Genomic DNA, 27,927 nt, shown 5'->3' on the forward strand with positions numbered 1-27,927 from the left:
AAACACACACACACACACACACACACACACACACACACACACATGCAGGGCGATTGATTAGCTTTGGCTACGGAGAGAGCAGTTGATGAATGGAAGACTTTATTAAAACGAAGGCACAGCAGTTGTATACAGTTCATATTAAATTCATACTTAACATTACACACAAAGAAAAACTAATGACCCTTTTGATCATACTAAACCGAAGCATGACCTAGTATATTCAACAAGTATAGGAAAATGATAGAATATACTTAGTTAAAACCAGTCGCTATATATATTCCATTACCAAAACTTAACACAGTCATATTTCCTTTTTTACGCAACATTATAAGGCTTGAGGGGAAGAGAGAGGGAAGAGGGACGGTTGATTACTTGTAGGACCAATCGTTGCTAGGGGGTAGTAGTAGTAGTAGTAGTAGTAGTAGTAGTAGTAGTAGTAGGACACCTCTCCTCCCGAAACTGACCCCTCTTTCGGCCACCTCCTTGGATTCTTTTTAGGAGCAGCGAGTAGCGGGCTTTTTTTTATTATTGTTTCCTTTTTTTTTGTGCCCTGGAGCGGTCTCCTTTGTTGTAAAAAAAAGTAGTAGTAGTAGTAGTAGTAGTAGTCGTAGTAGTAGTAATAGCTGTCGTAGTAGTGTTACATAAGAAGACGAAGTTATAGCTTGGCTCGGTGACCTCTGAGCGTCTCCTGCACCAGCTGGACGGCGTGCATGGACGTACCAGGGGCGGTCATGACGCCGTACCCACCATGCCCGTAGTTATGCACCACCTGGAGGGGAAAAAGAGGAACTATGGTCTTCGTACACTAAAGGGGCTATTACACTGGGCAAATTTTCCGTGGATCTTCAGTCAAACCACGATTTCCGCTAGCGTGGTTCTCATTTGTTTCTTGTTATTGCTGCTGCTGCTGATGGTGGTGAGTAATACCGTCGTCCTTCGGTGAAATCTACCCTAGCTTTGGAAGATCGTGGACATGTCAGAAAACCGCGGAAATATGAGAACCACGCCAGCGGAAATCGTGGTTTGACTGAAGATCCACGGAAAATTTGCGCAGTGTGATAGCCCCTTAAATTGGTGAAGCAGCCCCGCCCCCTCCCTCACCCTTTCTCCAACGTAACATTGACTAACTCCAACTTCCATTTATCCATCAGCGTGACGTTTTGGTTAGTTTAGTGTACGGTGGCTATAATTAGTCCACCTGTGACCCACCATGACCTCTGCCTATGTCTGTGTTGCTGCTTCACATCATATAAACCTAATCATCTTCATCCTGTAAGAAATATATTGCAACGATTTACTGTATTCATCAGCGTGACTCTTTGGTTAGTTTAGTGTACGGTGGCTATAATTAATCCACCTGTGATCCACCATTACCTGTGTCTATGTCTGTGTTGCTACTTCACAATGGGGTCGTATTTTAAAACATTTCGTCACCCAAGTTCACATATTTGACATGGCTTTCGTAGGAGCTGTAGTCCTTTCCAGGGGTAGTTTTATAACCCTGGTGGTAGTTTGACCCTTCTTCTGTGCCATGAACCTTAAAAACACTCATGAAAAGCAAATTGATCCCCTCTTTGACCTTCAGAAATAGTTGATGTGAGAAGCGATGGTGTCTTAAAATACGGCCCCGTGTTCACATCATATAAACCTAATCATCTTCATCCTTTAAGAAATATATTTAATCGATTTAGGGCCAGTTTCACAGTTCCCCATGATGGGTTAGTAAGCTCCCAAACCAATACCAGAGCCTTCGAAATTTCCTTGTATAGTGTCTGGTGTTTATATTTAAGTTCACGAATTTGATGAAACTATACAGGAAAAGTCTTGTGTATTTAGTGTGGCATCGAAGACCTCACCATTTTGAATTGTATGGGATTCTATTGTTTGTTTCGGGCTGTTACGAAGACACTGTGTTGGACTGTGAAATCGGCTCTTAGTGTTGTAGCGGGAACCTTATCTCGCCATGTGTTTGTTATTGATCCGGCACGAGCCCCCTCACATCGTATAGGTCCCCGCCCGATATGGTAACCCTTCTCGCGGCAAGATTAGAAGGTGATAAGGACCGTATCTGAATCAGGGCTATACAGGACCCCCGCTTCTCGTAGACCCCCCCCCCTGCCTCCCCTTCTTCCTTTCCTCCCTTCTTCCCTCTCTCCCCTTCTCCCCTCCTCGGACACCCTTCACCTCTCTCACTACGCCAGTCCACTTCCTTCCTATACATTAACGGCAGAGTAGAAAGAGATAACTGCATGTCACTTGGCGTCGTGTTTATAGGGATTACGAGGCGACTCCCTTACAACTATATAATGTTTGCGCGAGAATCCAAGGAGGAAAAAAAATGGAGGAAAAGATAGAAAAAACAAGAGGAGGAGAAGGAGGAGGAGGAGGATCAGATAGGGAGGAATCGATGGAAGAAGAAAGACAAAACAAAAACAAGAATAAAACCAAAAAAAAGAAAGAGGAGAAGAATCAGATAGGGAGGAAGAGATCGAAAAAGAGGAGGAAGAACAAGAAAAAGAAGAACAAAAGGAGGAGGAGGAGGAGGAGGAACACATATGAAAGAAGCGATGCAAGAAAAGAAACAAAAAACAAGAACAAGAGTAGGAGGAGGAGGAGGAGGAAGAGGAGGAGGACCAAACAGCTCACCTTGAGGGTTTTACCACTGGGGAAGGTGATGGTCTCCTTCTGCACTCTGACGAAGGGCCGGTAGGGGCGCCACCCGACCCACTCCCGCAGCACCTGGGGAGAGGAGGAGGTGGGGGCGTCAGGGTGTTGTGGTGGTGGTGGTAGTGGTGGTGATGGTGGGTGGTGGTGGTGATGGTGGATGGTGGTGGTGGTGGGTGGTGGTGGTGATGGTGGGTGGTGGTGGTGATGGTGGTGGTGATGGTGGGTGGTGGTGGTGATGGTGGTATTAATATTTTCTACACAAGTGGGGAAGGGAATGCGAGTAATAGCTATGTTGAAAGGTTAATGATCGCACTGGACAGACGCACCTTTCAAATTATACCTCTGTACGCTGATTTGAGGTCATTATTGAACGCTAAGCTGCATAAGATTGTCAAGATAAGATGGTACACAGCGATCCCGAGCCATTACCCCCACAACAACTCGTCCATAACTATTCTAATCTAAACCAGCCCGGGTCCTGAACGCTGCTACAACTCGGGAATATGCTCGGCCGTTCCTCACCTCAGCGTTTTTCAATAGGGAACTACTCTAATTCAACCTAACCTAACCTAACCTATCCTAACCTAACCTAACCTAACCTAACCTAACCTAACCTAACCTATCCTAACCTAACCTAACCTAACCTAACCTAACCTAACCTATCCTAACCTAACCTAACCTAACCTAACCTAACCTAACCTAACCTAACCTATCCTAACCTAACCTAACCTAACCTAACCTAACCTAACCTATCCTAACCTAACCTAACCTAACCTATCCTAACCTATCCTAACCTAACCTAACCTAACCTATCCTAACCTAACCTATCCTAACCTATCCTAACCTAACCTAACCTAACCTAACCTAACCTAACCTAACCTAACCTAACCTATCCTAACCTAACCTAACCTATCCTAACCTAACCTATCCTAAATCAAGCCGGGTCCTGAACACTGCTACAACTCGTGAATATGCTCGGCCGTTCCTCACCTCGGCGTTATTCTATGAGGGAACTACTCTAATTCAACCTAACCTATCCTAACCTAACCTAACCTAACCTATCCTTAATCGAGGCGGGTCCTGAACACTGCTACAACTCGTGAATATGCTCGGCCGTTCCTCACCTCGGCGTTATTCTATGAGGGAACTACTCTAATTCAACCTAACCTATCCTAACCTAACCTAACTTAACCTATCCTAAATCAAGCCGGGTCCTGAACACTGCTACAGCTCGGGAATATGCTTGGCCGTTCCTCACCTCGGCGTTCTTCAGCGAGGGCACCACAGCCACGCACCGCTCCCATATCCTCTGCGAGTCGTACTTGTTCACCTCGGCGTCGTAGCAGTCGAACTCCCTAGTGCCGCCCAGCGTGACGGCATCGAACCCCGGAAGGATGTACGCGTCGTAGTCCTCGTAGTAGAAGTTCTTGACCCACGGCGCCTTTACCTGTGGCGGGTCAGACAAGGGAAGGTTCAGTCAGCGACAGGTAAAGGTAAAGTTTTGGGGGTTACGCTATAGCTGCGCGTAGCCGCGGCACTCAGTTCCGTCGCATTAGCCATTGACCCTGTAGTAAGAACCCGGGCCCGCTGATTCCTAGGTAGGCATGCTAACCACTGCACCACGAACCTCCAAAGCAGCTAATATTATCTGTTCAGCGTTCACCTTACGTAATTATTAGTTTATGGATATGTTAGTGGCTCCCTCCTCCTCCTCCTCCTCCTCCTCTTCTTCTTGCTCCTTCTCCCCGCACACACCTTGAACACCTGTCCCCTGATGGGCGTCACTGTCAAGTCCTGGCAGAGTTCTTTGGCCCCGAAGCCGGAACAGTTGCACACGATGTCGTAGTGGTCCGCGAGTTCTTCCAGACTGTCCAGGTGGCGACGCTCCATCCGTCCTCCGCGCGCTGTGAACCTGCGAAGCGGGGATGAGAGCCTTCAGGAGACTTGCTTGTATTCAGATAAACATTATGGTCGGATTCTTGACCTTAATGATATGAGAGCCTTCAGGAGACTTGCTTGTATTCAGATAAACATTACAGCAGGATTCTTGACCTTAGTGATATGAGAGCCTTCAGGAGACTTGCTTGTATTCAGATAAACATTACAGCAGGATTCTTGACCTTAGTGATATGAGAACCTTCAGGAGACTTGCTTGTATTCAGATAAACATTATAGCAGGATTCTTGACCTTAATGATATGAGAGCCTTCAGGAGACTTGCTTGTATTCAGATAAACATTACAGCAGGATTCTTGACCTTAGTGATATGAGAACCTTCAGGAGACTTGCTTGTATTCAGATAAACATTACAGCAGGATTCTTGACCTTAATGATATGAGAACCTTCAGGAGACTTGCCTGTATTCAGATAAACATTATGGTCGGATTCTTGACCTTAATGATATGAGAACCTTCAGGAGACTTGCTTGTATTCAGATAAACATTATGGTCGGATTCTTGACCTTAATGATATGAGAACCTTCAGGAGACTTGCTTGTATTCAGATAAACATTATGGTCGGATTCTTGACCTTAGTGATATGAGAACCTTCAGGAGACTTGCTTGTATTCAGATAAACATTATGGTCGGATTCTTGACCTTAATGATATGAGAACCTTCAGGAGACTTGCTTGTATTCAGATAAACATTATGGTCGGATTCTTGACCTTAATGATATGAGAACCTTCAGGAGACTTGCTTGTATTCAGATAAACATTATGGTCGGATTCTTGACCTTAGTGATATGAGAACCTTCAGGAGACTTGCTTGTATTCAGATAAACATTATGGTCGGATTCTTGACCTTAATGATATGAGAACCTTCAGGAGACTTGCTTGTATTCAGATAAACATTATGGTCGGATTCTTGACCTTAATGATATGAGAACCTTCAGGAGACGTGCTTGTATTCAGATAAACATTATGGTCGGATTCTTGACCTTAATGATATGAGAACCTTCAGGAGACTTGCTTGTATTCAGATAAACATTATGGTCGGATTCTTGACCTTAATGATATGAGAACCTTCAGGAGACGTGCTTGTATTCAGATAAACATTACAGCAGGATTCTTGACCTTAGTGATATGAGAGCCTTCAGGAGACTTGCTTGTATTCAGATAAACATTACAGCAGGATTCTTGACCTTAGTGATATGAGAACCTTCAGGAGACTTGCTTGTATTCAGATAAACATTACAGCAGGATTCTTGACCTTAGTGATATGAGAGCCTTCAGGAGACTTGCTTGTATTCAGATAAACATTACAGCAGGATTCTTGACCTTAATGATATGAGAACCTTCAGGAGACTTGCTTGTATTCAGATAAACATTACAGCAGGATTCTTGACCTTAGTGATATGAGAACCTTCAGGAGACTTGCTTGTATTCAGATAAACATTACAGCAGGATTCTTGACCTTAATGATATGAGAACCTTCAGGAGACTTGCTTGTATTCAGATAAACATTACAGCAGGATTCTTGACCTTAGTGATATGAGAACCTTCAGGAGACTTGCCTGTATTCAGATAAACATTACAGCAGGATTCTTGACCTTAGTGATATGAGAACCTTCAGGAGACTTGCTTGTATTCAGATAAACATTACAGCAGGATTCTTGACCTTAGTGATATGAGAACCTTCAGGAGACTTGCTTGTATTCAGATAAACATTATAGCAGGATTCTTGACCTTAGTGATATGAGAACCTTCAGGAGGCTTGCTTGTATTCAGATAAATATTACAGCAGGATTCTTGACCTTAGTGATATGAGAACCTTCAGGAGGCTTGCTTGTATTCAGATAAATATTACAGCAGGATTCTTGACCTTAGTGATATGAGAACCTTCAGGAGACTTGCTTGTATTCAGATAAACATTATGGTCGGATTCTTGACCTTAGTGATATGGGAACCTTCAGGAGACGTGCTTGTATTCAGATAAACAGTATACAGCCTTATTCTTGACCTTAGTGATATGTAGCCTTAAAAGACTTTGCGCCATGCCGCTGAAGAAAGAAAACATGCTATAAACTCCTCTCTATGACCCTTAAAAACAGTCGTAGTCAGAGGTGCCAGATCGTCTTCCTTAACCTTTCATATATACCGATTTTAGACCCCAAAACTGTCTCCTGCACCCCAATAACGAGATTCATTTATAGTTATCGTTACAATCGTTAGTTTCTGGTGTGTTTTTGCAATTGTTAACCGTGTAGCAGCGACGGGCCAAATTTGTGGCTTTACCGTGTAGCAGCGACGGGCCAAATTTGTGGCTTTAGAGTGTAGCAGCGACGGGCTAAATTTGTGGCTTTACAGTGTAGCAGCGACGGGCCAAATTTGTGGCTTTACAGTGTAGCAGCGACGGGCCAAATTTGTGGCTTTACAGTGTAGCAGCGACGGGCCAAATTTGTGGCTTTAGAGTGTAGCAGCGACGGGCTAAATTTGTGGCTTTACCGTGTAGCAGCGACGGGCCAAATTTGTGGCTTTACAGTGTAGCAGCGACGGGCCAAATTTGTGGCTTTACCGTGTAGCAGCGACGGGCCAAATTTGTGGCTTTACCGTGTAGCAGCGACGGGCCAAATTTGTGGCTTTACAGTGTAGCAGCGACGGGCCAAATTTGTGCCTTGATATAACCCCCCCCAAAATAGATGATGCATAAACCGATTACAAATGCGTTGATACATATAATGAAATGGTTTGCGTGAGTGAGGATTTTTTCTCACTATTCTCGCTTAGAGGGGCCTTTAAGAAACATGATCCCCGCAGGTACCAGGTTAAGGGTCAGAAATCGAAAAATACGATCCTCTGAGTACGATAATCTGGTAACGGTGGTCGTAGTAAGAATCCGAAGCCTCTGAGCACCCGGACCTCACCTGACCTCCTACACCTCTGCTTCCCCCATGCACACTTACTTGCGGGTGAGGTAGGGGAGGAACTTGCGGCACTCCGTCAGCATTGTGGTCATGAAGGTGCCGTACTTGTAGCCGTGGAACCTCAGCTCGTCCTCCGTGCACTCTCGGTACTCTTCCAGAAGTGGTTTGAGCAAGGCGTTCTGGGATAAAGGACATCAAGAACGTAATGGATAAAGGAGAAATGACAGGGGAGTGGAAAAGGGGAATCTCGTTAGGAAGGAAAAGGAAAAGTATGGACAACGGACTATGATAGCAGTTACGTTGAGGACAAGGGAGAAATGATAGAGGAGTGGAAAAGGGGACTATAGTTAGGAAGGAAAAGAAAGATCAGGGACAAGGGACTAAGATCGATTCTGTTTACGTTAAAGAAAGATCAGGGACAAGGGACTAAGATCGATTCTGTTTACGTTGAGGACAAGAGAGGAATGGTAGAGGAGAGAAGACAAGGACTATAGTTAGGAAGGAAAAGAAAGATCAGGGACAAGGGACTAAGATCGATTCTGTTTACGTTAAGGACAAGGGAGAAATGGTAGAGGAGAGAAGACAAGGACTCGAGTTAGGGAGGAAAAGAAAGATCAGGGACAAGGGACTAAGATCGATTCTGTTTACGTTGAGGACAAGGGAGAAATGGTAGAGGAGAGAAGACACGGACTATAGTTAGGAAGGAAAAGAAAGATCAGGGACAAGGGACTAAGATCGATTCTGTTTACGTTGAGGACAAGGGAGAAATGGTAGAGGAGAGAAGACACGGACTCGAGTTAGGGAGGAAAAGGAAGATTGGGTTCTGTTTACGTTGAGGACAAGGGAGAAATGGTAGAGGAGAGAAGACAAGGACTCGAGTTAGGGAGGAAAAGGAAGATTGGGTTCTGTTTACGTTAAGGACAAGGGAGAAATGGTAGAGGAGAGAAGATAGGTACTCTAGTTAGGAAGGAAAAGGAAGATCAGGGACAAAGGACTATGATCGATCTTGTTTACGTTGAGGACAAGGGAGAAATAGAGGGTAGGAAAGGGGGACTCTAGCTATTAAGGAAAAGGAAGATTGGGAACAAATGACTAAGATCGGCTCTGTTTACGTTGAGGACAAGGGAGAAATGATAGAGGGTAGAAAAAGGGGACTCTAGTTAGTTAGTAAGGAAAAGGAAGAGCGGGGTCAAGGAGGATGGGTCATATCTTAAACATTTCGACGCCCAAGCTCACCTAATTGACTAGAGTTTCGTGGGTGTTTTCGGCATTCCCAGAGGTAAAGACGAAACGTAAGAAAAAGGCGATCGAGGCGTTAGTTTCTTGTGCCTAAAAGTTAATGTAGCCTCGGCAGGAATCGAACCTGCGACCACCGGCGAGTTGCAGTTTGCCGTTGCTCTACCACCTGAGCTACGAGGCATGTGAGGTACTGTCAGGAACAATACAGATAAGTAGTCATGGTGAGCGTGAGTTTACGTTATCGACACCTGCTACCCGTCCCCCGTCCCCCGTCCCCGCCTGTACAGCCCCTACCCAGCCCTCAGGTTGGTATAACTATTTCCAAAGGCCAAAAAGGAGGTTAATCGAGTTCTAATGAGTGTTCTTTTAGGTTCACGGCACAGAAGAAGGCTCAGACTACCACCAGGGTCATAAAAGTACCCCTGGAAATGCCCTAAACTCCCACGAGAGACTAGTAAATTACGTGTTCTTGGGCGCAGAAATGTTTAAAAATATGGCCCTCCACCCTGCTCCATATAGTACAGCACCTCCCCTGCCACCCCTGCCTCCGTACACCATACACCTACCCGCACCCTGGAGATGATCTCGTTTTATCCTTCTGGTGGTCTCCGGCTTGGGGTCATTCTTAACCATATCGGCGCGCAAGCACACATATTTGACACGGTTTTCGAAGGCGTTTTGGGCTAGTTTAATGACCCTGGTGATAGTTTGACCCCTATGCTGTACCATGAACGTGAAAAAACACTCATGGAGACTCGATTAATCTCCTCGGCCTTTGGATATAGCTGACGTGGGAGGTGGAAGCGTCTGGCAATTATTATAAGATGCTGGGATATCCATGGACTGTTTTGTGATCCCGGTGATAGTTTTACCCGACTTCTGCATATTTTCATTTCTTCATTTTCTAGTTCAGGGTGCAGAGAGCGTGTACAACCATCACATTGGATCACAGAACAGTTTATGAAAAGCCCAACAACTTCCACGAGAGGCTTTTCAATCAGGTGAAGTGAGGTGCATGCCGAGACGATTAACCCGGTAGCTGCGGGGATCATGTTTCTTAACCCGGTAGCAGCGACGGGCCAAATTTGCGGCCTTACCGTATACAAGCGATGGGCCAAATTTGCGGCTTTACCGTATACAAGCGATGGGCCAAATTTGCGGCCTTACCGTATACAAGCGATGGGCCAAATTTGCGGCTTTACCGTATACAAGCGATGGGCCAAATTTGCGGCTTTACCGTATACAAGCGATGGGCCAAATTTGCGGCCTTACCGTATACAAGCGATGGGCCAAATTTGCGGCTTTACCGTATACAAGCGATGGGCCAAATTTGCGGCTTTACCGTATACAAGCGATGGGCCAAATTTGCGGCTTTACCGTATACAAGCGATGGGCCAAATTTGCGGCCTTACCGTATACAAGCGATGGGCCAAATTTCTGCCATGATATAAACCCCCCAAAATAGATGATGCATAAACTGATCACACATGCCTTGATATATATTATGAAATGGTTTGCGTGAGTGATGATTCTTTCTCATTATTTTACTTAGAGGGGCCTTTAACCTAACCTAACCTAACCTAACCTAACCTAAGAAACATGACCCCCGCAGCTACCGGGTTAAGGGCCCCTCTAAGCGAATTAATTAGAAAAAAATCATCGCTCTCGCAAACCACTTCATAATATATATCAACGCATTTGTGATCAGTTTATGCATCACCTATTTTTTTGGGGTTTATATCATGGCAAAAATGTGGCCCGTTGCTGCTACACGGTAAAGCCACAAATTTGGCCCGTCGCTGCTACCGGTTTAAGAATAGGGGCTTTGGTGTTCTCTTACCCAGACGATCTTGGGGTACTTGTTGGAGAAGTGGTACCCCGAGAGGTTCTTCACTCCGGCCTCGGCTCCTATCCCGGACTCGAGGATTCTCTTGTAGTAACCGTAGGAGTCCGCCAGCCACCGTCTGCAAATATAGGGGATTCGTGTTAGCCAAAGTTAGGAGTGCTTATGTAGGAGTCACTTTTGTTTACGGTAAAGCAGCTCACGGGCAAAAATAAATGGAAGCAAAAAAAGCCCGCTAATCACTGTTCCTATAAAAAAGAAGTATAGGTGTGTTCAAAAGAAAGGTCAAGAGAGAGGTCAGTTTCGGGAGGAGAGAGAGGTCAGTTTCGAGAGGGGAGAGGTCAGTCGGAAGGATGACCAATTTCGGGAAGTCACCCACTTGATTACATTGAAAGGCTCTAAAAGTGTATACAATGAAGGTTATGATTACAGTCGTCAGAGGCAACTTGTGGATAAAGACGAAAAGGAAAAAAAGGTTAAGAACACATGCACACAAACACTTCAGCATTCCTCTGCCAACTCCTCCATCCCTTACCTCGCATCCGCTTCATTATCCCCTCGAAACTGGAGTCCCGGACGGAAGATGCCCGCCGCCCCGTCGCTGGTCGTCTCCTGGCCAAACTTGTCGGCCAGGACGGTGACGGAGGCCCCCGGCAGCGCCTCCTGCAGCAGCGTGGCGGTGGTCAGCCCCACGACGCCCGCGCCCACCACCGCCACCCGCACCCCCGCGCCGCGCTGGGACATTGCTGCATGGACACACAAGAACAGTATTAGGCTTCCACTAACTCCAAGTCGTGTGCGCAAGAATATAGACCTCGTATTCTCAAATATTTCGCGGTACACACACTCTTCTTCACTTCATTCAATAAGGCATTTGTAGAGGTTGTGGGTATTTTCTTGGGTTGTTAGATAAGTCTCGGGATAGCTCAACACGCCTTCTGCGCCGTGAATGTGGTAAACACTCATGAAAACCCGACTGATCAATAAACTATCAATCAGTCAATCCTTTGTGGCCTCTAGAAATACTTGTAGTGAGAGCCGCGAAAGCGTCTCAGAATACGGACCCAGAATCAACGTTTAGAGTAGGGTTTCAAGGCGCGCTCTGCCTCCCCTCGAACTGAAGTCAACAATCCCAACTGGAAAGGAAGGAAGGCAGCGCGACACACACTAGCTCGAATCAATGGCACCAGTCGCTCCCTGCGTGTGCCCGGTTCATCATGATAACGCTATGCATGTTGCTGTCACTGCATGTGTTGGTGCAGGCGCCGTGCGGAGGTTGTAAACAAAAAAAAGTACGTAATTCAGTTTTCCTCCTTTATGTTGCAATGGTTTTATGGTTTATATCCTCATGGTAGAGTCGGTGTTATTCCCCCCTAGCTTGCGGGCGTCATCTTGATATGGCTGCTGTTCTTGTGATGCAGGGCTATTTCCCTCCAGCGTGCAGTGGATCATTTTGGTCTGGCTGTTTGTCACGCGTTGCCGCCCCGCCCCGTTCATTCCGCCACACGCCCTCCGGTGCACAGTTCATGAATGCAGCACACCGTTTCGCCTCTTTCGATGCCATCCATGTCCGCGCCAGTGGCCTTCAGGTTATCATCTGACCGACACAGTCATGCACATGCTTCTCGAAAGCCTCCCAGTTGCTCAGTAAATAATCATTGTCCGTAATCGTCTGTTCTTCCGAGAACACTCACTGACAGCAAACTGATACCTCCGTGGCTTCTTGGCTTAATCTTATCTCAGATAAGAACGAGACTTGAGTTTGCCTTCATGCACCTTCCCTTTTAAGGCGATTCACATACTGACTGTTACCATCTTCTCATCACAAAAAACTCAAATCTGAGAAATAAAACTGCAGCTCCATTCACGGGAAGTAAATTTACTAGTGGTCAGCGTGCAGGCGCGGTGAGCCCGGGGACCTAGGTTCGAGTCCCATCGATGCACGCTGACAGTTATCAACCATTGGCGTGTGTCGGAAGATTACCCACACGCTGCCCAGATCTTCAATCAGCCCTAACTTCAGCGACTTCGGGGCCAAGCTAGAGTGATATATCACGGCAGCCACTACAAATAAAATTCACCCGCGCCACTAACGGGCTGGGGCCGCCCAAGAGACCCCTCAAGGAAGTCTACTGGCACCATGTATAGGCAGCACCTATAAAAAAAAAAAAAAGATGTATGCACATGGTCCAGCGATCTTAATATTCCAGTATCTCATTAAAATGTTGAAACAGACCTCCAGTTTCCTGCTGAATGACCGCAGTTTGCTGATAACACCAATCTATCTGGTAAAGTGGCCAAAGTGAGACACGTATAGCGAGGCTGGACGTCAGGATGTCATTGGAGTTGGCGCCACCGGTTTTGTTACTTTCAAGTTGGCGCCACCGGTTTTGTTACTTTCAAGTTGGCGCCACCGGTTTTGTTACTTTCAAGTTGGCGCCACCGGTTTTGTTACTTTCAAGTTGGCGCCACCGGTTTTGTTACTTTCAAGTTGGCGCCACCGGTTTTGTTACTTTCAAGTTGGCGCCACCGGTTTTGTTACTTTCAAGTTGGCGCCACCGGTTTTGTTACTTTCAAGTTGGCGCCACCGGTTTTGTTACTTTCAAGTTGGCGCCACTGGTTTTGTTACTTTCAAGTTGGCGCCACCGGTTTTGTTACTTTCAAGTTGGCGCCACTGGTTTTGTTACTTTCAAGTTGGCGCCACCGGTTTTGTTACTTTCAAGTTGGCGCCACTGGTTTTGTTACTTCAGTTGGCGCCACTGGTTTTGTTACTTTCAAGTTGGCGCCACTGGTTTTGTTACTTTCAAGTTGGCGCCACCGGTTTTGTTACTTTCAAGTTGGCGCCACTGGTTTTGTTACTTTCAAGTTGGCGCCACTGGTTTTGTTACTTTCAAGTTGGCGCCACTGGTTTTGTTACTTTCAAGTTGGCGCCACCGGTTTTGTTACTTTCAAGTTGGCGCCACCGGTTTTGTTACTTTCAAGTTGGCGCCACTGGTTTTGTTACTTTCAAGTTGGCGCCACCGGTTTTGTTACTTTCAAGTTGGCGCCACCGGTTTTGTTACTTTCAAGTTGGCGCCACCGCGTTGGTTACTTTCAAGTTGGCGCCACCGGGTTTGTTACTTTCAGCTGGCGCCACCGGTTTTGTTACTTTCAAGTTGGCGCCACCGGTTTTGTTACTTTCAAGTTGGCGCCACTGGTTTTGTTACTTTCAAGTTGGCGCCACCGGTTTTGTTACTTTCAAGTTGGCGCCACTGGTTTTGTTACTTTTTGGTGAATCTTTGGACCTTGTCCAGTCACTTCCAAGGCATTTGGAACACTTCCTTCAGAGAAGATTCTCACAAGCACATTCCCCTCGTGACACACAGCCATCGTCGCTGTGTAAAGTACTGTTTTTTTAGTGGCTCCAAACTCCCAGTCCAGAGCCTGTAAGACTCGTGTGCTGAAGGGCCTTGACCTGACACCACGTAGCAAAAGCACAGCATCATGAGGAGCTCATATTTACGCTGGCAGGAGAATTTTAAGCGCCGGAGCATACCTCTGAAGCATGCACCCTAGAAGCCTTGCTTATGGAGGAGGATTGCAAACACTAAGCAACATTCAACTAACTGTAAGGCAAGAAAAAAGCGATCGAGGCGTTAGTTTCTTGTGCCTAAAAGTGTAGCCCCGGCAGGAATCGAACCTGCGACCACCGGCGAGTGCGACCGTACCGTTGCTCTACCAACTGAGCTACGGGGCATGTGAAGTACTGTTGCAAACAATACATATAAGTAGTCATGGTGAGCCGGAACCCAGAGCGATATCAACACGCTCTGCTGCTCTCCCTCCCGTCCACCGCCTGTACAGCCCCAACCCTGCCCCCACTGCCTCCCCGCTCCTAGTACAGCCCCTACCCTGCCCCTACTGCCTCCCTGCTCCTAGTACAGCCCCTACCCTGCCCCTACTGCCTCCCTGCTCCTAGTACAGCCCCAACCCTGCCCCCACTGCCTCCCTGCTCCTAGTACAGCCCCTACCCTGCCCCTACTGCCTCCCTGCTCCTAGTACAGCCCCTACCCTGCCCCTACTGTCTCTCTGCTCCTAGTACAGCCCCTACCCTGCCCCCACTGCCTCCCCGCTCCTAGTACAGCCCCTACCCTGCCCCCACTGCCTCCCCTGCCCTAGTACAGCCCCACCCCTGCCCCCACTGCCTCCCCGCTCCTAGTACAGCCCCAACCCTGCCCCCACTGCCTCCCTGCCCTAGTACAGCCCCCACCCTGCCCCCACTGCCTCCCTGCCCTAGTACAGCCCCACCCTGCCCCCACTGCCTCCCCTGCTCCTAGTACAGCCCCACCCTGCCCCCACTGCCTCCCTGCCCTAGTACAGCCCCTACCCTGCCCCTACTGCCTCCCTGCTCCTAGTACAGCCCCAACCCTGCCCCTACTGCCTCCCTGCTCCTAGTACAGCCCCAACCCTTCCCCTAATGCCTCCCTGCCCTAGTACAGCCCCACCCTGCCCCTACTGCCTCCCCTGCCCTAGTACAGCCCCAACCCTGCCCCCACTGCCTCCCTGCCCTAGTACAGCCCCCACCCCTGCCCCACTGCCTCCCTGCTCCTAGTACAGCCCCCACCCTGCCCCCACTGCCTCCCTGTCCTAGTACAGCCCCCACCCTGCCCCACTGCTCCCCTGCCCTAGTACAGCCCCCACCCCTGCCCCCACTGCCTCCCTGCCCTAGTACAACCCCCACCCTGCCCCGACTGCCTCCCTGCTCCTAGAACAGCCCCTACCCTGCCCCTACTGCCTCCATGCTCCTAGTACAGCCCTACCCTGCCCCTACTGCCTCCCTGCTCCTAGTACAGCCCCTACCCTGCCCCTACTGCCTCCCTGCTCCTAGTACAGCCCCAACACTGCCCCTACTGCCTCCCTGCTCCTAGTACAGCCCCAACACTGCCCCTACTGCCTCCCTGCTCCTAGTACAGCCCCAACACTACCCCTACTGCCTCCCTGCTCCTAGTACAGCCCCTACCCTGCCCCTACTGCCTCCCCGCTCCTAGTACAGCCCCTACCCTGCCCCGACTGCCTCCCTGCCCTAGTACAGCCCCCACCCTGCCCCACTGCCTCCCTGCTCCTAGTACAGCCCCCCACTGCCTCCCCTGCCCTAGTACAGCCCCACCCTGCCCCCACTGCCTCCCCTGCCCTAGTACAGCCCAACCCTGCCCCTACTGCCTCCCTGCTCCTAGTACAGCCCCTACCCTGCCCCTACTGCCTCCCTGCTCCTAGTACAGCCCCTACCCTGCCCCTACTGCCTCCCTGCTCCTAGTACAGCCCCTACCCTGCCCCCACTGCCTCCCCGCTCCTAGTACAGCCCCTACCCTGCCCCCACTGCCTCCCCGCTCCTAGTACAGCCCCTACCCTGCCCCCACTGCCTCCCCGCTCCTAGTACAGCCCCAACCCTGCCCCCACTGCCTCCCCGCTCCTAGTACAGCCCCTACCCTGCCCCTACTGCCTCCCTGCTCCTAGTACAGCCCCTACCCTGCCCCTACTGCCTCCCTGCCCTAGTACAGCCCCCACCCTGCCCCCACTGCCCCTGCTCCTAGTACAGCCCCTCCCTGCCCCACTGCCTCCCTGCCCTAGTACAGCCCCTACCCTGCCCCCACTGCTTCCCCGCTCCTAGTACAGCCCCTACCCTGCCCCCACTGCCTCCCCGCTCCTAGTACAGCCCCACCCCGCCCGACTGCCTCCCCGCTCCTAGTACAGCCCCTACCCTGCCCCCACTGCCTCCCTGCTCCTAGTACAGCCCCTACCCTGCCCCCACTGCCTCCCCGCTCCTAGTACAGCCCCACCCTGCCCCCACTGCCTCCCTGCCCTAGTACAGCCCCCACCTGCCCCCACTGCCTCCCTGCTCCTAGTACAGCCCCCACCCTGCCCCACTGCCCCTACTGCCTCCTGCCCTAGTACAGCCCCTACCCTGCCCCCACTGCGTCCCCGCACCTAGTAAAGCCCCCTGCCCTGCCCCCACTGCTCCCCCTGCTCCTAGTACAGCCCCCTGTCCCACTGCCTCCCTGCCCTAGTACAGCCCCCACCCTGCCCCCACTGCCTCCTGCCCTAGTACAGCTCATGCCCTGCCCCCACTGCCTCCCCGCTCCTAGTACAGCCCCTGCCCTGCCCCAACTGCCTCCCCTGCCCTAGTACACCCCCAACCCTGCCCCCACTGCCTCCCTGCTCCTAGTACAGCCCCTACCCTGCCCCCACTGCCTCCCCGCTCCTAGTACAGCCCCTACCCTGCCCCCACTGCCTCCCTGCTCCTAGTACAGCCCTACCCTGCCCCTTCTGGGAGAATTTTAAGCGCCGCAGCATACCACTGAAACATGCACTTAAGAAGCCTTACTTAAAAAGGACTATTCCAAACACTAAGCAACATTCACCTAACTGTAAGGCAAGAAAAAGGCGATCGAGGCGTTAGTTTCTTGTGCCTAAAAGTGTAGCCCCGGCAGGGATCGAACCTGCGACCACCGGCGAGTGCAATCGTACCGTTGCTCTACCAACTGAGCTACGGGGCATGTGAGGTATTGAAGCGAACAATACATATAAGTAGTCACGGTGAGCCGGAACCCAGAGCGATATCAACACGCTCTGCTGCTCTCCCTCCCGTCCACCGCCTGTACAGCCCCAACCCTGCCCCTACTGCCTCCCCGCTCCTAGTACAGCCCTTGGTACAGCCCCAACCCTGCTCCTACTGCCTCCCTGCTCCTAGTACAGCCCTTGGTACAGCCCCAACCCTGCCCCTACTGCCTCCCCGCTCCTAGTACAGCCCTTGGTACAGCCCCAACCCTGCTCCTACTGCCTCCCTGCTCCTAGTACAGCCCTGGTACAGCCCCACCCTGCCCCCACTGCCTCCCCTGCCCTAGTACAACCCCTGCCCTGCCCCACTGCTTCCCCTGCCCTAGTACACCCCACACCCTGCCCCGACTGCTTCCCAGCTCCTAGTACAGCCCCTATCCTGCCCCCACTGCTTCCCCTGCCCTAGTACAGCCCCCATCCTGCCCCCACTGCTCCCTGCCCTAGTACAGCCCCCACCCTGCCCCCCACTGCTTCCCCTGCTCCTAGTACAGCCCCTGCCCTGCCCCCACTGCCTCCCCTGCCCTAGTACAGCCCCTACCCTGCCCCCACTGCCTCCCCGCTCCTAGTACAACCCCTGCCCTGCCCCCACTGCTTCCCCTGCCCTAGTAGAGCCCCACCCCTGCCCCCACTGCCTCCCCTGCCCTAGTACAACCCCTGCCCTGCCTGCCCCCATTGCTTCCCCGCTCATAGTACAGCCCCTACCCTGCCCCCACTGCTTCCCCGCTTCTAGTACAGCCCCAACCCAGCCCCCACTGCATCCCCTGCCCTAGTACAGCCCCCACCCCTGCCCCCACTGCCTCCCCTGCCCTAGTACAGCCCCCACCCTGCCCCCACTGCCTCCCTGCCCTAGTACAGCCCCACCCCTGCCCCCACTGCCTCCCTGCCCTAGTACAGCCCCACCCTGCCCCCACTGCCTCCCCTGCCCTAGTACAGCCCCTGCCCTGCCCCCACTGCTTCCCTGCCCTAGTACAGCCCCACCCTGCCCCCACTGCTTCCCCTGCCCTAGTACAGCCCCCCACCCTGCCCCCCACTGCCTCCCCTGCCCTAGTACAGCCCCTGCCCTGCCCCCACTGCTTCCCCTGCCCTAGTACAGCCCCTACCCTGCCCCCACTGCTTCCCCGCTTCTAGTACAGCCCCTACCCTGCCCCCACTGCTTCCCCGCTCCTAGTACAGCCCCCACCCTGCCCCCACTGCCTCCCTGCCCTAGTACAGCCCCACCCTGCCCCCACTGCTTCCCCTGCTCCTAGTACAGCCCTGCCCCTGCCCCCACTGCTTCCCCTGCCCTAGTACAGCCCCACCCTGCCCCCACTGCCCCCTGCTCCTAGTACAGCCCCCACCCCTGCCCCCACTGCCTCCCTGCCCTAGTACAGCCCCTCTGCCCCCACTGCTTCCCCTCCCACTGCCCCACTGCCCTACAGCCCCTGCCCTGCCCCCACTGCTTCCCCTGCCCTAGTACAGCCCCTACCCTGCCCCCACTGCCTCCCCGCTCCTAGTACAGCCCCTACCCAGCCCCCCACTGCTTCCCCTGCTCCTAGTACAGCCCCACCCTGCCCCCACTGCTTCCCCGCGCCTAGTACAGCCCCCACCCTGCCTCCCCACTGCTTCCCCTGCCCTAGTACAGCCCCCACCCCTGCCCCCACTGCGTCCCCGCTCCTAGTACAACCCCAGCCCAGCCCCCACAGCCTCCCTGCCCTAGTACAACCCCTGCCCTGCCCCCACTGCCTCCCAGCTCCTAGTACAGCCCCTGCCCGGCCCCCACTGCTTCCCTGCCCTAGTACAGCCCCACCCCTGCCCCCACTGCCTCCCCGCTCCTAGTACAGCCCATGCCCAGCCCCCACTGCCTCCCTGCCCTAGTACAGCCCCTACCCTGCCCCCACTGCCTCCCCGCTCCTAGTACAGCCCCTACCCTGCCCCCACTGCCTCCCCGCTCCTAGTACAGCCCCAGCCCTGCCCCCACTGCCTCCCCTGCCCTAGTACAGCCCCCACCCTGCCCCTACTGCCCCTGCTCCTAGTACAGCCCCTACCCTGCCCCTACTGCCTCCCCGCTCCTAGTACAGCCCCTACCCTGCCCCTACTGCCTCCCCGCTCCTAGTACAGCCCCTGCCCTGCCCCCACTGCTTCCCCGCTCCTAGTACAGCCCCTGCCCTGCCCCCACTGCTTCCCCGCTCCTAGTACAGCCCCTACCCTGCCCCCACTGCCTCCCCGCTCCTAGTACAGCCCCTGCCCTGCCCCCACTGCTTCCCCGCTCCTAGTACAGCCCCTACCCTGCCCCCACTGCCTCCCTGCTCCTAGTACAGCCCTACCCTGCCCCTTCTGGGAGAATTTTAAGCGCCGCAGCATACCACTGAAGCATGCACTTAAGAAGCCTTACTTAAAAAGGACTATTCCAAACACTAAGCAACATTCACCTAACTGTAAGGCAAGAAAAAGGCGATCGAGGCGTTAGTTTCTTGTGCCTAAAAGTGTAGCCCCGGCAGGGATCGAACCTGCGACCACCGGCGAGTGCAATCGTACCGTTGCTCTACCAACTGAGCTACGGGGCATGTGAGGTATTGAAGCGAACAATACATATAAGTAGTCACGGTGAGCCGGAACCCAGAGCGATATCAACACGCTCTGCTGCTCTCCCTCCCGTCCACCGCCTGTACAGCCCCAACCCTGCCCCTACTGCATCCCCGCTCCTAGTACAGCCCTTGGTACAGCCCCAACCCTGCCCCTACTGCCTCCCCGCTCCTAGTACAGCCCTTGGTACAGCCCCAACCCTGCCCCTACTGCCTCCCTGCTCCTAGGACAGCCCTTGGTACAGCCCCAACCCTGCCCCTACTGCCTCCCCGCTCCTAGTACAACCTCTCCCATGTCACCGCTGCCTCCTTACACCACACACCTACCCGCACCATGGAAAGGATCTCGTTTTATCCTTCTGGCGGGCTCCAACTTGGTGCCATATACTCTTAGACAATTTGGCGCACAAACACACATATTTAACACCGTTTTCGTATGAGTTTTGGGCATATCCCGGGGTAGTTTAATGACCCTGGTGGTGATTTGACCCTTCTTTTGTACCGAGAACCTAAAAAAACACCTATTTGAACCCGGTTGATCTCTTAGACATTTCGGCGTACAAGCACATACATTTGACACCATTTTCGTATGAGTTTTGGGCATTTTCCGGGGTAGTTTAATGACCCTGGCGGTAGTTTGACCCTTCTTTTGTACCGAGAACCTAAAAAACACTCATTAGAACCCGGTTGATCTCTTAGACATTTCGACGCACAAGCACATATATTTGACACCGTTTTCGTATGAGTTTTGGGCATATCCCGCGGTAATTTAATGACCCTGGCGGTAGTTTGACCCTTCTTTTGTACCGAGAACCTAAAAAACACTCATTGGAACCCGTTTGATTTCGTTTTTGGCCCTCGGAAATAGATGATGTGAGAGGTGGAAGCGTCTGGGAATAACAACCCGAGGAACATCACATCGATCATTCCCTCACACACGATATCGCCCGGCCAGGAAAGGTCACACTCCACCGTAGCTCGACCTCCTTATTACGGTAAAGGAAATAGCTCAAGGACAATAAACAAACAAACAACAACAACAACAACAACAACAACAACAACAACAACAACAAATAATAAGTCCGCTAATCGCTGCTCCTGCCAAAGCAAACAGGAGTTGCCAAAAAAAGAGGTCAATATCGGACGGAAGAGGTCAATTTCGGACGGAGGAGGTCAATTTCAGATGGAGGAGGTCAGCATAGCACGGAAGAGGTCAGCTTAGGACGGAAGAGGTCAATTTAGGACGGAGGATGTCAAATTTGGATGGAAGAAGAGAGGTCAGTGTCGGACGGATGAGGTCAATTTCGGATGGAAGAGGTCAGTTTCGGGTGGAAGAGATCAATTTTAGATGGAAGAAGAGAGGTCAGTGTCAGACGGAGGAGGTCAATTTCGGGCGGAAGAGGTCAATTTTGGATGGAAGAAGAGAGGTCAATGTCGGACGGATGAGGTCAGTTTAGGACGGAGGAGGTCAATTTTAGATGGAAGAAGAGAGGTCATTTTCGGCGCCATGAACGTGAACAACAGCCCTGAGAACCCGACTTACCTCCTTTGTGGCCCCGGGAAGCATTAGGCTGTGGGAGGCGAACGAGTGAGTATGGGCGGCATTATCAGACGCTGCCACCTCTCACATCATCCACTTCCAAAGGCCGAAAAGGAGATCAGTCGGGTTCTAATGCGTGTTCTTTTACGTTCATGGTACAGAAGAAGGGTCCAACTACCACCAGGGTTATAAAACTACCCCTGGAAATGCTTAGAACTCCTGCGAAAGCCTTGTCAAATAGTTGTACTTGGGGGGCGAAATGTTTAAAAATATGGCCCTATCTGAGGTTGGTAATATAAGACACTTTCGCTTCTAACATCAACTACTTCTAAAGGTCAAAGAGGGAGGCAATTGAGTTCTAATGAGTGTTTCTTTACGTTCATGGTACAGAAGAAAGGACAAACTACCATCTGGTCAAAGAACTACTCCTGAAAATGCCCAAAAGTCCTAGGAAAGCCTTGTCAAATAGGTGAACTTAAGCGACAAAATGTTTAGTAATACATCTGGTCAAAGAACTACTCCTGGAAATGCCCAAAAGTCCTAGGAAAGCCTTGTCAAATATGTGTTCTTGGGCGGCGAAATGTCTTGCAATACGACCCAGGCTCACTACAATCAGTTAGCGTGTCCTTGGAGCAGACCGATAGCGACAACCTTCACTACCTTGCGTCATTTGCTGTGCCGCCAATATACACTCGTTTCCTCCCGTGGCGACTGATAACTTGGAGAACAGTTGATAATTAAATTGTTTCCACTAGGATTTTTTTTTTATATGTGTTGCTATGAGGCGCTGGTAGGTAGTGAATCACATCTGGGACCGTGCTCTTAAACGCATCGGCCTCCCTTTACGACTGTTTTCTAAAGCCACAAGGAAGATTAACCGGGTTTTCTTGGGTGATTTTCCAGTTCGGGGTCCCATTATTACCGTTGCCAGATTATCGTACTCAGAGCATAGTATTTAACGGTTTCTGACGCCTAACTATTGCTGAGTACGTCAATCTGGTAACGTTGCCCTTTACGACTCTTTCCTAAGGCCACAGGGAAGATTAACCGAGTTTTTGTGAGTGATTTTCCAGTTCTGACTCCCATTACGAGTATCTCCTAAGGCCACAGGGAAGATTAACCGAGTTTTCATTGGTCATTTTTCAGTTCAGGTTGCAGAGGGCGAGTAAAACTATCAGGATCACAAAACAGTCCATGGAAACCCCAGCAACTTCTACAAGAGGCTTTTTAATAGGCGAACTGAGACGCTGATCGATACGTTTAACAACACGGGCTCTGGTTTGTAGTATGTGTCGATGAAGCTGCTCTCGATCTGCAACCATGACTGTGTAAGGATGAACAGAGAAAAGGACAAAAAAAAGAGGAAAACAGAAGCTGCTCTCGACCTCAAACCATGACTGTGTGAGGATGAACAGAGAAAAGGACAAAAAAAAGAGGAAAACAGAAGCTGCTCTCGATCTCAAACCATGACTGTGTGAGGATGAACAGAGAAAGGGACAAAAAAAAGAAGAAAACAAGAGCTGTTCTCGACCTCAAACCATGACTGTGTAAGGATGAACAGAGAAAAGGACAAAAAAAGAAGAAAACAGAAGCTGCTGTCGATCTCAAACCATGACTGTGTGAGGATGAACAGAGAAAAGGACAAAAAAAGAAGAAAACAGAAGCTGCTGTCGATCTCAAACCATGACTGTGTAAGGATGAACAGAGAAAAAGGACAAAAAAAAGAGGAAAACAGAAGCTGCTCTCGACCTCAAACCATGACTGTGTAAGGATGAACAGAGAAAAGGACAAAAAAAGAAGAAAACAGAAGCTGCTGTCGATCTCAAACCATGACTGTGTAAGGATGAACAGAAAAAAGGACAAAAAAAGAAGAAAACAGAAGCTGCTGTCGACCTCAAACCATGACTGTGTAAGGATGAACAGAGACAAAGGACAAAAAAAAGAAGAAAACAAGAGCTGTTCTCGACCTCAAACCATGACTGTGTAAGGATGAACAGAGAAAAAGGACAAAAAAAAGAGGAAAACAGAAGCTGCTCTCGACCTCAAACCATGACTGTGTAAGGATGAACAGAGAAAAGGACAAAAAAAAGAGGAAAACAGAAGCTGCTCTCGATCTCAAACCATGATTGTGTGAGGATGAACAGAGAAAAAGGACAAAAAAAAAAAAAAAAAGGAAAACAAGAGCCCCAGACAGTGAAGAGGAAAAAGGACAAAAAAAAAAACAGAAGCTGCTCTCGATCTCAAACCACACTGTTGTAAGGGAGTGCCGTTACAGAGACGAAACTCGCGACCGTGAACTCAACTCAGCTCAAGGACTGGATGACAAGGCTATCTCTGCCGTCTGAGGGTCGCTGCTAAGCTCTCTACCTCGCCTCCAAGTCCCAACCCAAGTAGACCAGCGCGGTGCAAGGAGTAAGAAGGTTGTGTGCGAGTTAGTGGCTGACTCAGACCTCGCACAAGATTGGGTATAACGTCTATTGTGCAGTGAAGTGCCTGAACATAAAGTACTGCCTGAACGATAACATAGACAAGTTGTACAGGTTCACCAGTTGAGTTAGTGATTGAATGGTCGATATATAACCCGGAGACCATGCGTGCGACAGATCTCTAGGGAAGGGAGTGGAAGAGGAGCGATAAGAGAGTGAGGTGGAAAGTGATATTTGTGTGGTGGAGACAGCGATAAAAAGTGACGGAAGAGAAGGAGGAGGAGGAGGAAGAGATATTGAAGGTATTACGTCAAAGAAGGGTACTGAGGCTTAGATAATGAGATAGGGTGAAGAAGAGGAGGAAGATATTTAGACAGTGTTACGGACGGAAAGGGTAGAGCGGGTTAGATAATGACTTAGAAGGTTGTTGAAGAGGGGGAGGAAGAGGAGGAGGAAGATATTTAGACAGTGTTACGGACGGAAAGGGTAGAGAGGGTTTAGATAATGACTTGGAAAGTTGTTGAAGAGGGGAAGGAAGAGGAGGAGGAAGATATTTAGACAGTGTTACGGACGGAAAGGGTAGAGAGGGTTTAGATAATGACTTGGAAGGTTGAGGAGGGGAAGGAAGAAGAGGAGGAAAATCTGTAGACAGTGTTACGGACGGAAAGGGTAGAGAGGGTTAGACAATGACTTAGAAGGTTGTTGAAGAGGGGAAGGAAGAAGAGGAGGAAAATCTGTAGACAGTGTTACGGACGGAAAGGGTAGAGAGGGTTAGATAATGACTTAGAAGGTTGTTGAAGAGGGGAAGGAAGAGGAGGAGGAAGATATTTAGACAGTGTTACGGACGGAAAGGGTAGAAGGGTTTAGATAATGAGATAGAAGGTTGTTGAAGAGGAGAAGGAAGAAAAGGAATAGGATATTTAGATATTGTCACGAACGGAATTAAAATGGTAGAGGAGGCTTTGATAATGAGATAGAAGGTTATGAAAGAGGAGGGAGAAGAGGAAGAGGAAGAAATTTAGACAGTGTTACGGACGAAAAGGGTAAAGAAGGCTTGGATAACGAGATATGAGGTTGTGGGGGAGGATGAAAAAGAGGAACAAGAACAGTGTTACGGACAGTACTTGAGTAGAAGGAATTTCAAGATAATGACGTGAAAGGTTGTTGAAGAGGAGAAGGAAGAAGAGGAGAGATATTTAGATATTGAGTTACCACGTGAAGGGAATGTGATAGGAGGGAGAGGAGGGGGAGAAGAGGAAGAGGAAGAAATTTAGACAGTGTTACGGACGAAAAGGGTAAAGAAGGCTTAGATAACGAGATATGAGGTTGTGGGGGAGGATGAAAAAGAGGAACAAGAACAAATATGAAACACAGTACTTGAGTGAGCGGGAATTCCATCAAGATAATGCTACGTGAAAGGGAGTGTGTGCACCGCCGCGATAAACAAGTAGGTTACTGTACATGAGAGGAATGATAAGGAGTGTGAGAGAAGGAAGAACAGGGAGAGTCTTGGAAGGGTCTTGAGTTACCACGTGAAGGGAATGTGACAGGAGGGAGAGGGAAGGGTGCATATGGAAGGCCAGGTTGATGAAGGGCTTGGGGAGAACATAAGACGAATGATAGTGAGCGTGAGAGAAGAAGGAAGAGTGAGAGTCTTAGAAGTGTCTTGAGTTACCACGTGAAGGGAATGTGGCAGGAGGGAGAGGAAAGGGTGGAAGGACAGGTTGATGAAGGGCTTGGGGAGAACATAAGAAAAATGATAGTGAGTGTGAGAGAAGGAGGAACAGGGAGAGTCTTGGGAGTGTCTTGAGTTACCACGTGAAGGGAATGTGACAGCAGGGAGTAGAAGGGGGAGGAGGGTCGTGAAGGGAGGGCCAGGTTGAGGAAGGGCTTGGACAGAATATGAGAGAATGATAATGAGTGTGAGAGTGTGAGAGTGAGAGTCTTGGGAGTGTCTTGTGTAGCACGTAGATGAAATGTGACAGCGGGGAGAGGAAGGGAGTGAGAGGGTTCAAAAGGGAGGACCAGGTTGAGGAAGGGCTTGGGCAGAACATAAGAAGAATGATAGAGAGTGTGATAGGCAGAAGGAGAGTGTCTTGAGAACCACGTGTATTGAATGTGACAGCAGGGAGTAGAAGGGGGAAGGGTCGTGAAAGGAGGGCCAGGTTGAGGAAGGGCTTGGGCAGAACATGAGAGTAATGATAGAGAGTGTGATAGACAGAAGAAGAGTGTCTTGAGAACCACGTGTATTGAATGTGACAGCAGGGAGTAGAAGGGGGGGAGGGTCGTGATGGGAGGGACAGGTTGAGGAAGAGCCTGGGCAGAACTTCCCCGCGTAGCAACCACTGGGCCTCTCTGCTGATGTTAACAACGCCTCTGTGGCATCTCACTCCATAGGGCAGCAGCATCCCTATACAGAGGTAGGCCTAAATGAACTATACAGATTACAAAATATGCCAAGTTAACAAAAATACATCTAATAACGCTATAAAAGATTACAAAGCGTGCCAAGGTAACAAAAATACATCTAATAACATGCTATAAGAGAACTCCCTGCTCTCGACCACGATCCAGTTACTAACACTACACATAATACAAAATAAAGCGCTGAGACTTGCGACATAACTAGCGATATTACCCCAAACAATAATAAGTACTGTAACGAAAACTTCCCAGGAATCCCAACGGCAACATAAAATTAAGATTCGTAAACAAGACCGCTGAGCATATGTGACCCAAATGCAAGCCTCTTCTGCGTCTAAAAAAATAATAATAATAATAATAATAATAATAATAATAATAATAATAATAATAATAATAATAATAATAAATGCCTTCCTAGAATAAATAAAACGAGGGGCCACGTCCGCCAACTTTCACTCTCATACGTCCTTCATGATTTTCTGCAGCTATTTTTTTCTCCTCTTCATTCTTCGATAAAGTGTTAAGAGAACTGTTGTTGAGGTTAGAGGCAAAGGCATAATGTACGCTCACTGAATAGATAGGAAACACACCCACTCCATAACAAACCTAAGAGAACTGTTGTTGAGGTTAGAGGCAAAGGCATAATGTACGGTCACTGAATAGATAGGAAACACACCCACTCCATAACAAACCTAAGAGAACTGTTGTTGAGGTTAGAGGCAAGGAATAATGTACGGTCACTGAATAGATAGGAAACACACCCACTCCATAACAAACCTAAGAGAACTGTTGTTGAGGTTAGAGGCAAGGAATAATGTACGCTCACTGAATAGATAGGAAACACACCCACTCCATAATAAACCTATGAGAACTGTTGTTGAGGTTAGAGGCAAGGAATAATGTACGCTCACTGAATAGATAGGAAACACACCCACTCCATAATAAACCTATGAGAACTGTTGTTGAGGTTAGAGGCAAGGAATAATGTACGCTCACTGAATAGACAAATAACACACCCACTCCATAACATACCTTCCGTGTCTTTCGAGGACAAGCGCACGAGTCTTGTTTGTACTCCACCACCGCGACAACTAACCGCGCAACACTTCTCTCTCGTCTCCACTAAATCCACTCACTGCGTCTCTTGGTCAGCGGCGCCGCGCTCTACTGTGGGTGGGCCGGGCTGCGCGGGGTCATATCTAGCATATACAATCAGGTTCTGACTGCCACACGCCGCGCCTCACGTAACCATTGCCAGCCTGTGCGTCATCCCCCAGGCTCCAACATTTATGCAACCGTGCTGTCCGCTGCTATCTAAGACTTGAGAATCATACTTTTTGGGAGCAGCGAGTAGCGGCCTTTTTTTATTATTATTGTTTGCTTTTTTTGTGCCCTTGAGTTGTATCCTTTGTTGTAAAAAAAAAAAAAAATACGCCCGTGTTCGCAAGCATGTCGGGGCTCTCACACGCACGCACACATTTGATAAAGTTTACGTAGAGGTTATTTAGTTCGTATCTTCAGGCTCGTAATCTCAAATTTTTTGGGGCTTACATACTCCCATTTGATAAGGCTTTCGTAGAGGTTATTATAGTATCTTGAAGTCCGTATTCTTAAGCATTTCGGGGCTCACACACACACACACACACACACACACACACACACACACACACACACACACACACACACACACACACACACACACACACACACACACACACATTTAAGCTTTCGTAGAGGTTGTGTTAGAATTTCCATGGGTAGTTTTATGAGT

At 49.7% G+C, this 27,927-nt stretch overlaps 2 protein-coding genes and 1 long non-coding RNA gene across 5 annotated transcripts in view; 1 reads left to right on the forward strand and 2 right to left on the reverse strand.

Moving 5' to 3' along the window:
* LOC126996922 (D-aspartate oxidase-like) overlaps positions 1 to 27,927 on the forward strand; it is a 44,787-nt gene that overhangs the window by 9,126 nt on the left and 7,734 nt on the right. The window contains exon 1 of one of the 3 annotated variants that reach the window (XM_050857861.1): positions 25,991 to 26,152. The exons of 1 other annotated variant lie outside the window; for it this stretch is intronic. The gene's annotated coding sequence lies outside the window, so the exon portion shown is untranslated. Of the gene's footprint in view, positions 1 to 25,990; positions 26,153 to 27,927 lie in introns of those variants that run through there. One more of the 3 variants, XM_050857859.1, reaches the window with a different exon arrangement.
* LOC126996924 (D-aspartate oxidase-like) lies at positions 83 to 27,396 on the reverse strand. The gene is made up of 8 exons (XM_050857863.1): positions 27,189 to 27,396; positions 11,147 to 11,357; positions 10,609 to 10,732; positions 7,569 to 7,708; positions 4,423 to 4,579; positions 3,926 to 4,114; positions 2,647 to 2,739; positions 83 to 769 (listed from the first exon to the last, which is right to left on the reverse strand). The coding sequence occupies exons 2-8, from the start codon at positions 11,353 to 11,355 to the stop codon at positions 656 to 658; spliced, it is 1,026 nt and encodes a 341-aa protein (XP_050713820.1). The 5' UTR covers positions 11,356 to 11,357; positions 27,189 to 27,396; the 3' UTR covers positions 83 to 655.
* LOC126996925 (uncharacterized) lies at positions 5,386 to 6,581 on the reverse strand. The gene is made up of 3 exons (XR_007751750.1): positions 6,488 to 6,581; positions 6,012 to 6,079; positions 5,386 to 5,399 (listed from the first exon to the last, which is right to left on the reverse strand). It is a non-coding gene; the product is annotated as an uncharacterized LOC126996925 (long non-coding RNA).

Source organism: Eriocheir sinensis, chromosome 11 (genome assembly GCF_024679095.1).
Source record: "Eriocheir sinensis breed Jianghai 21 chromosome 11, ASM2467909v1, whole genome shotgun sequence".
Lineage (NCBI taxonomy): Eukaryota > Metazoa > Arthropoda > Malacostraca > Decapoda > Varunidae > Eriocheir > Eriocheir sinensis.

Excerpts from the sequence above, each read along its gene's own strand:
- LOC126996924 (XM_050857863.1), bottom strand. The coding sequence starts at position 11,355 with ATGTCCCAGCGCGGCGCGGGGGTGCGGGTGGCGGTGGTGGGCGCGGGC. Across the intron at positions 4,115-4,422 it reads TCAGGGGACAGGTGTTCAAG|GTAAAGGCGCCGTGGGTCAA; the intron begins GTGTGTGCGGGG and ends GACCCGCCACAG. Across the intron at positions 2,740-3,925 it reads CCTCGCTGAAGAACGCCGAG|GTGCTGCGGGAGTGGGTCGG; the intron begins GTGAGGAACGGC and ends TCCTCTCCCCAG.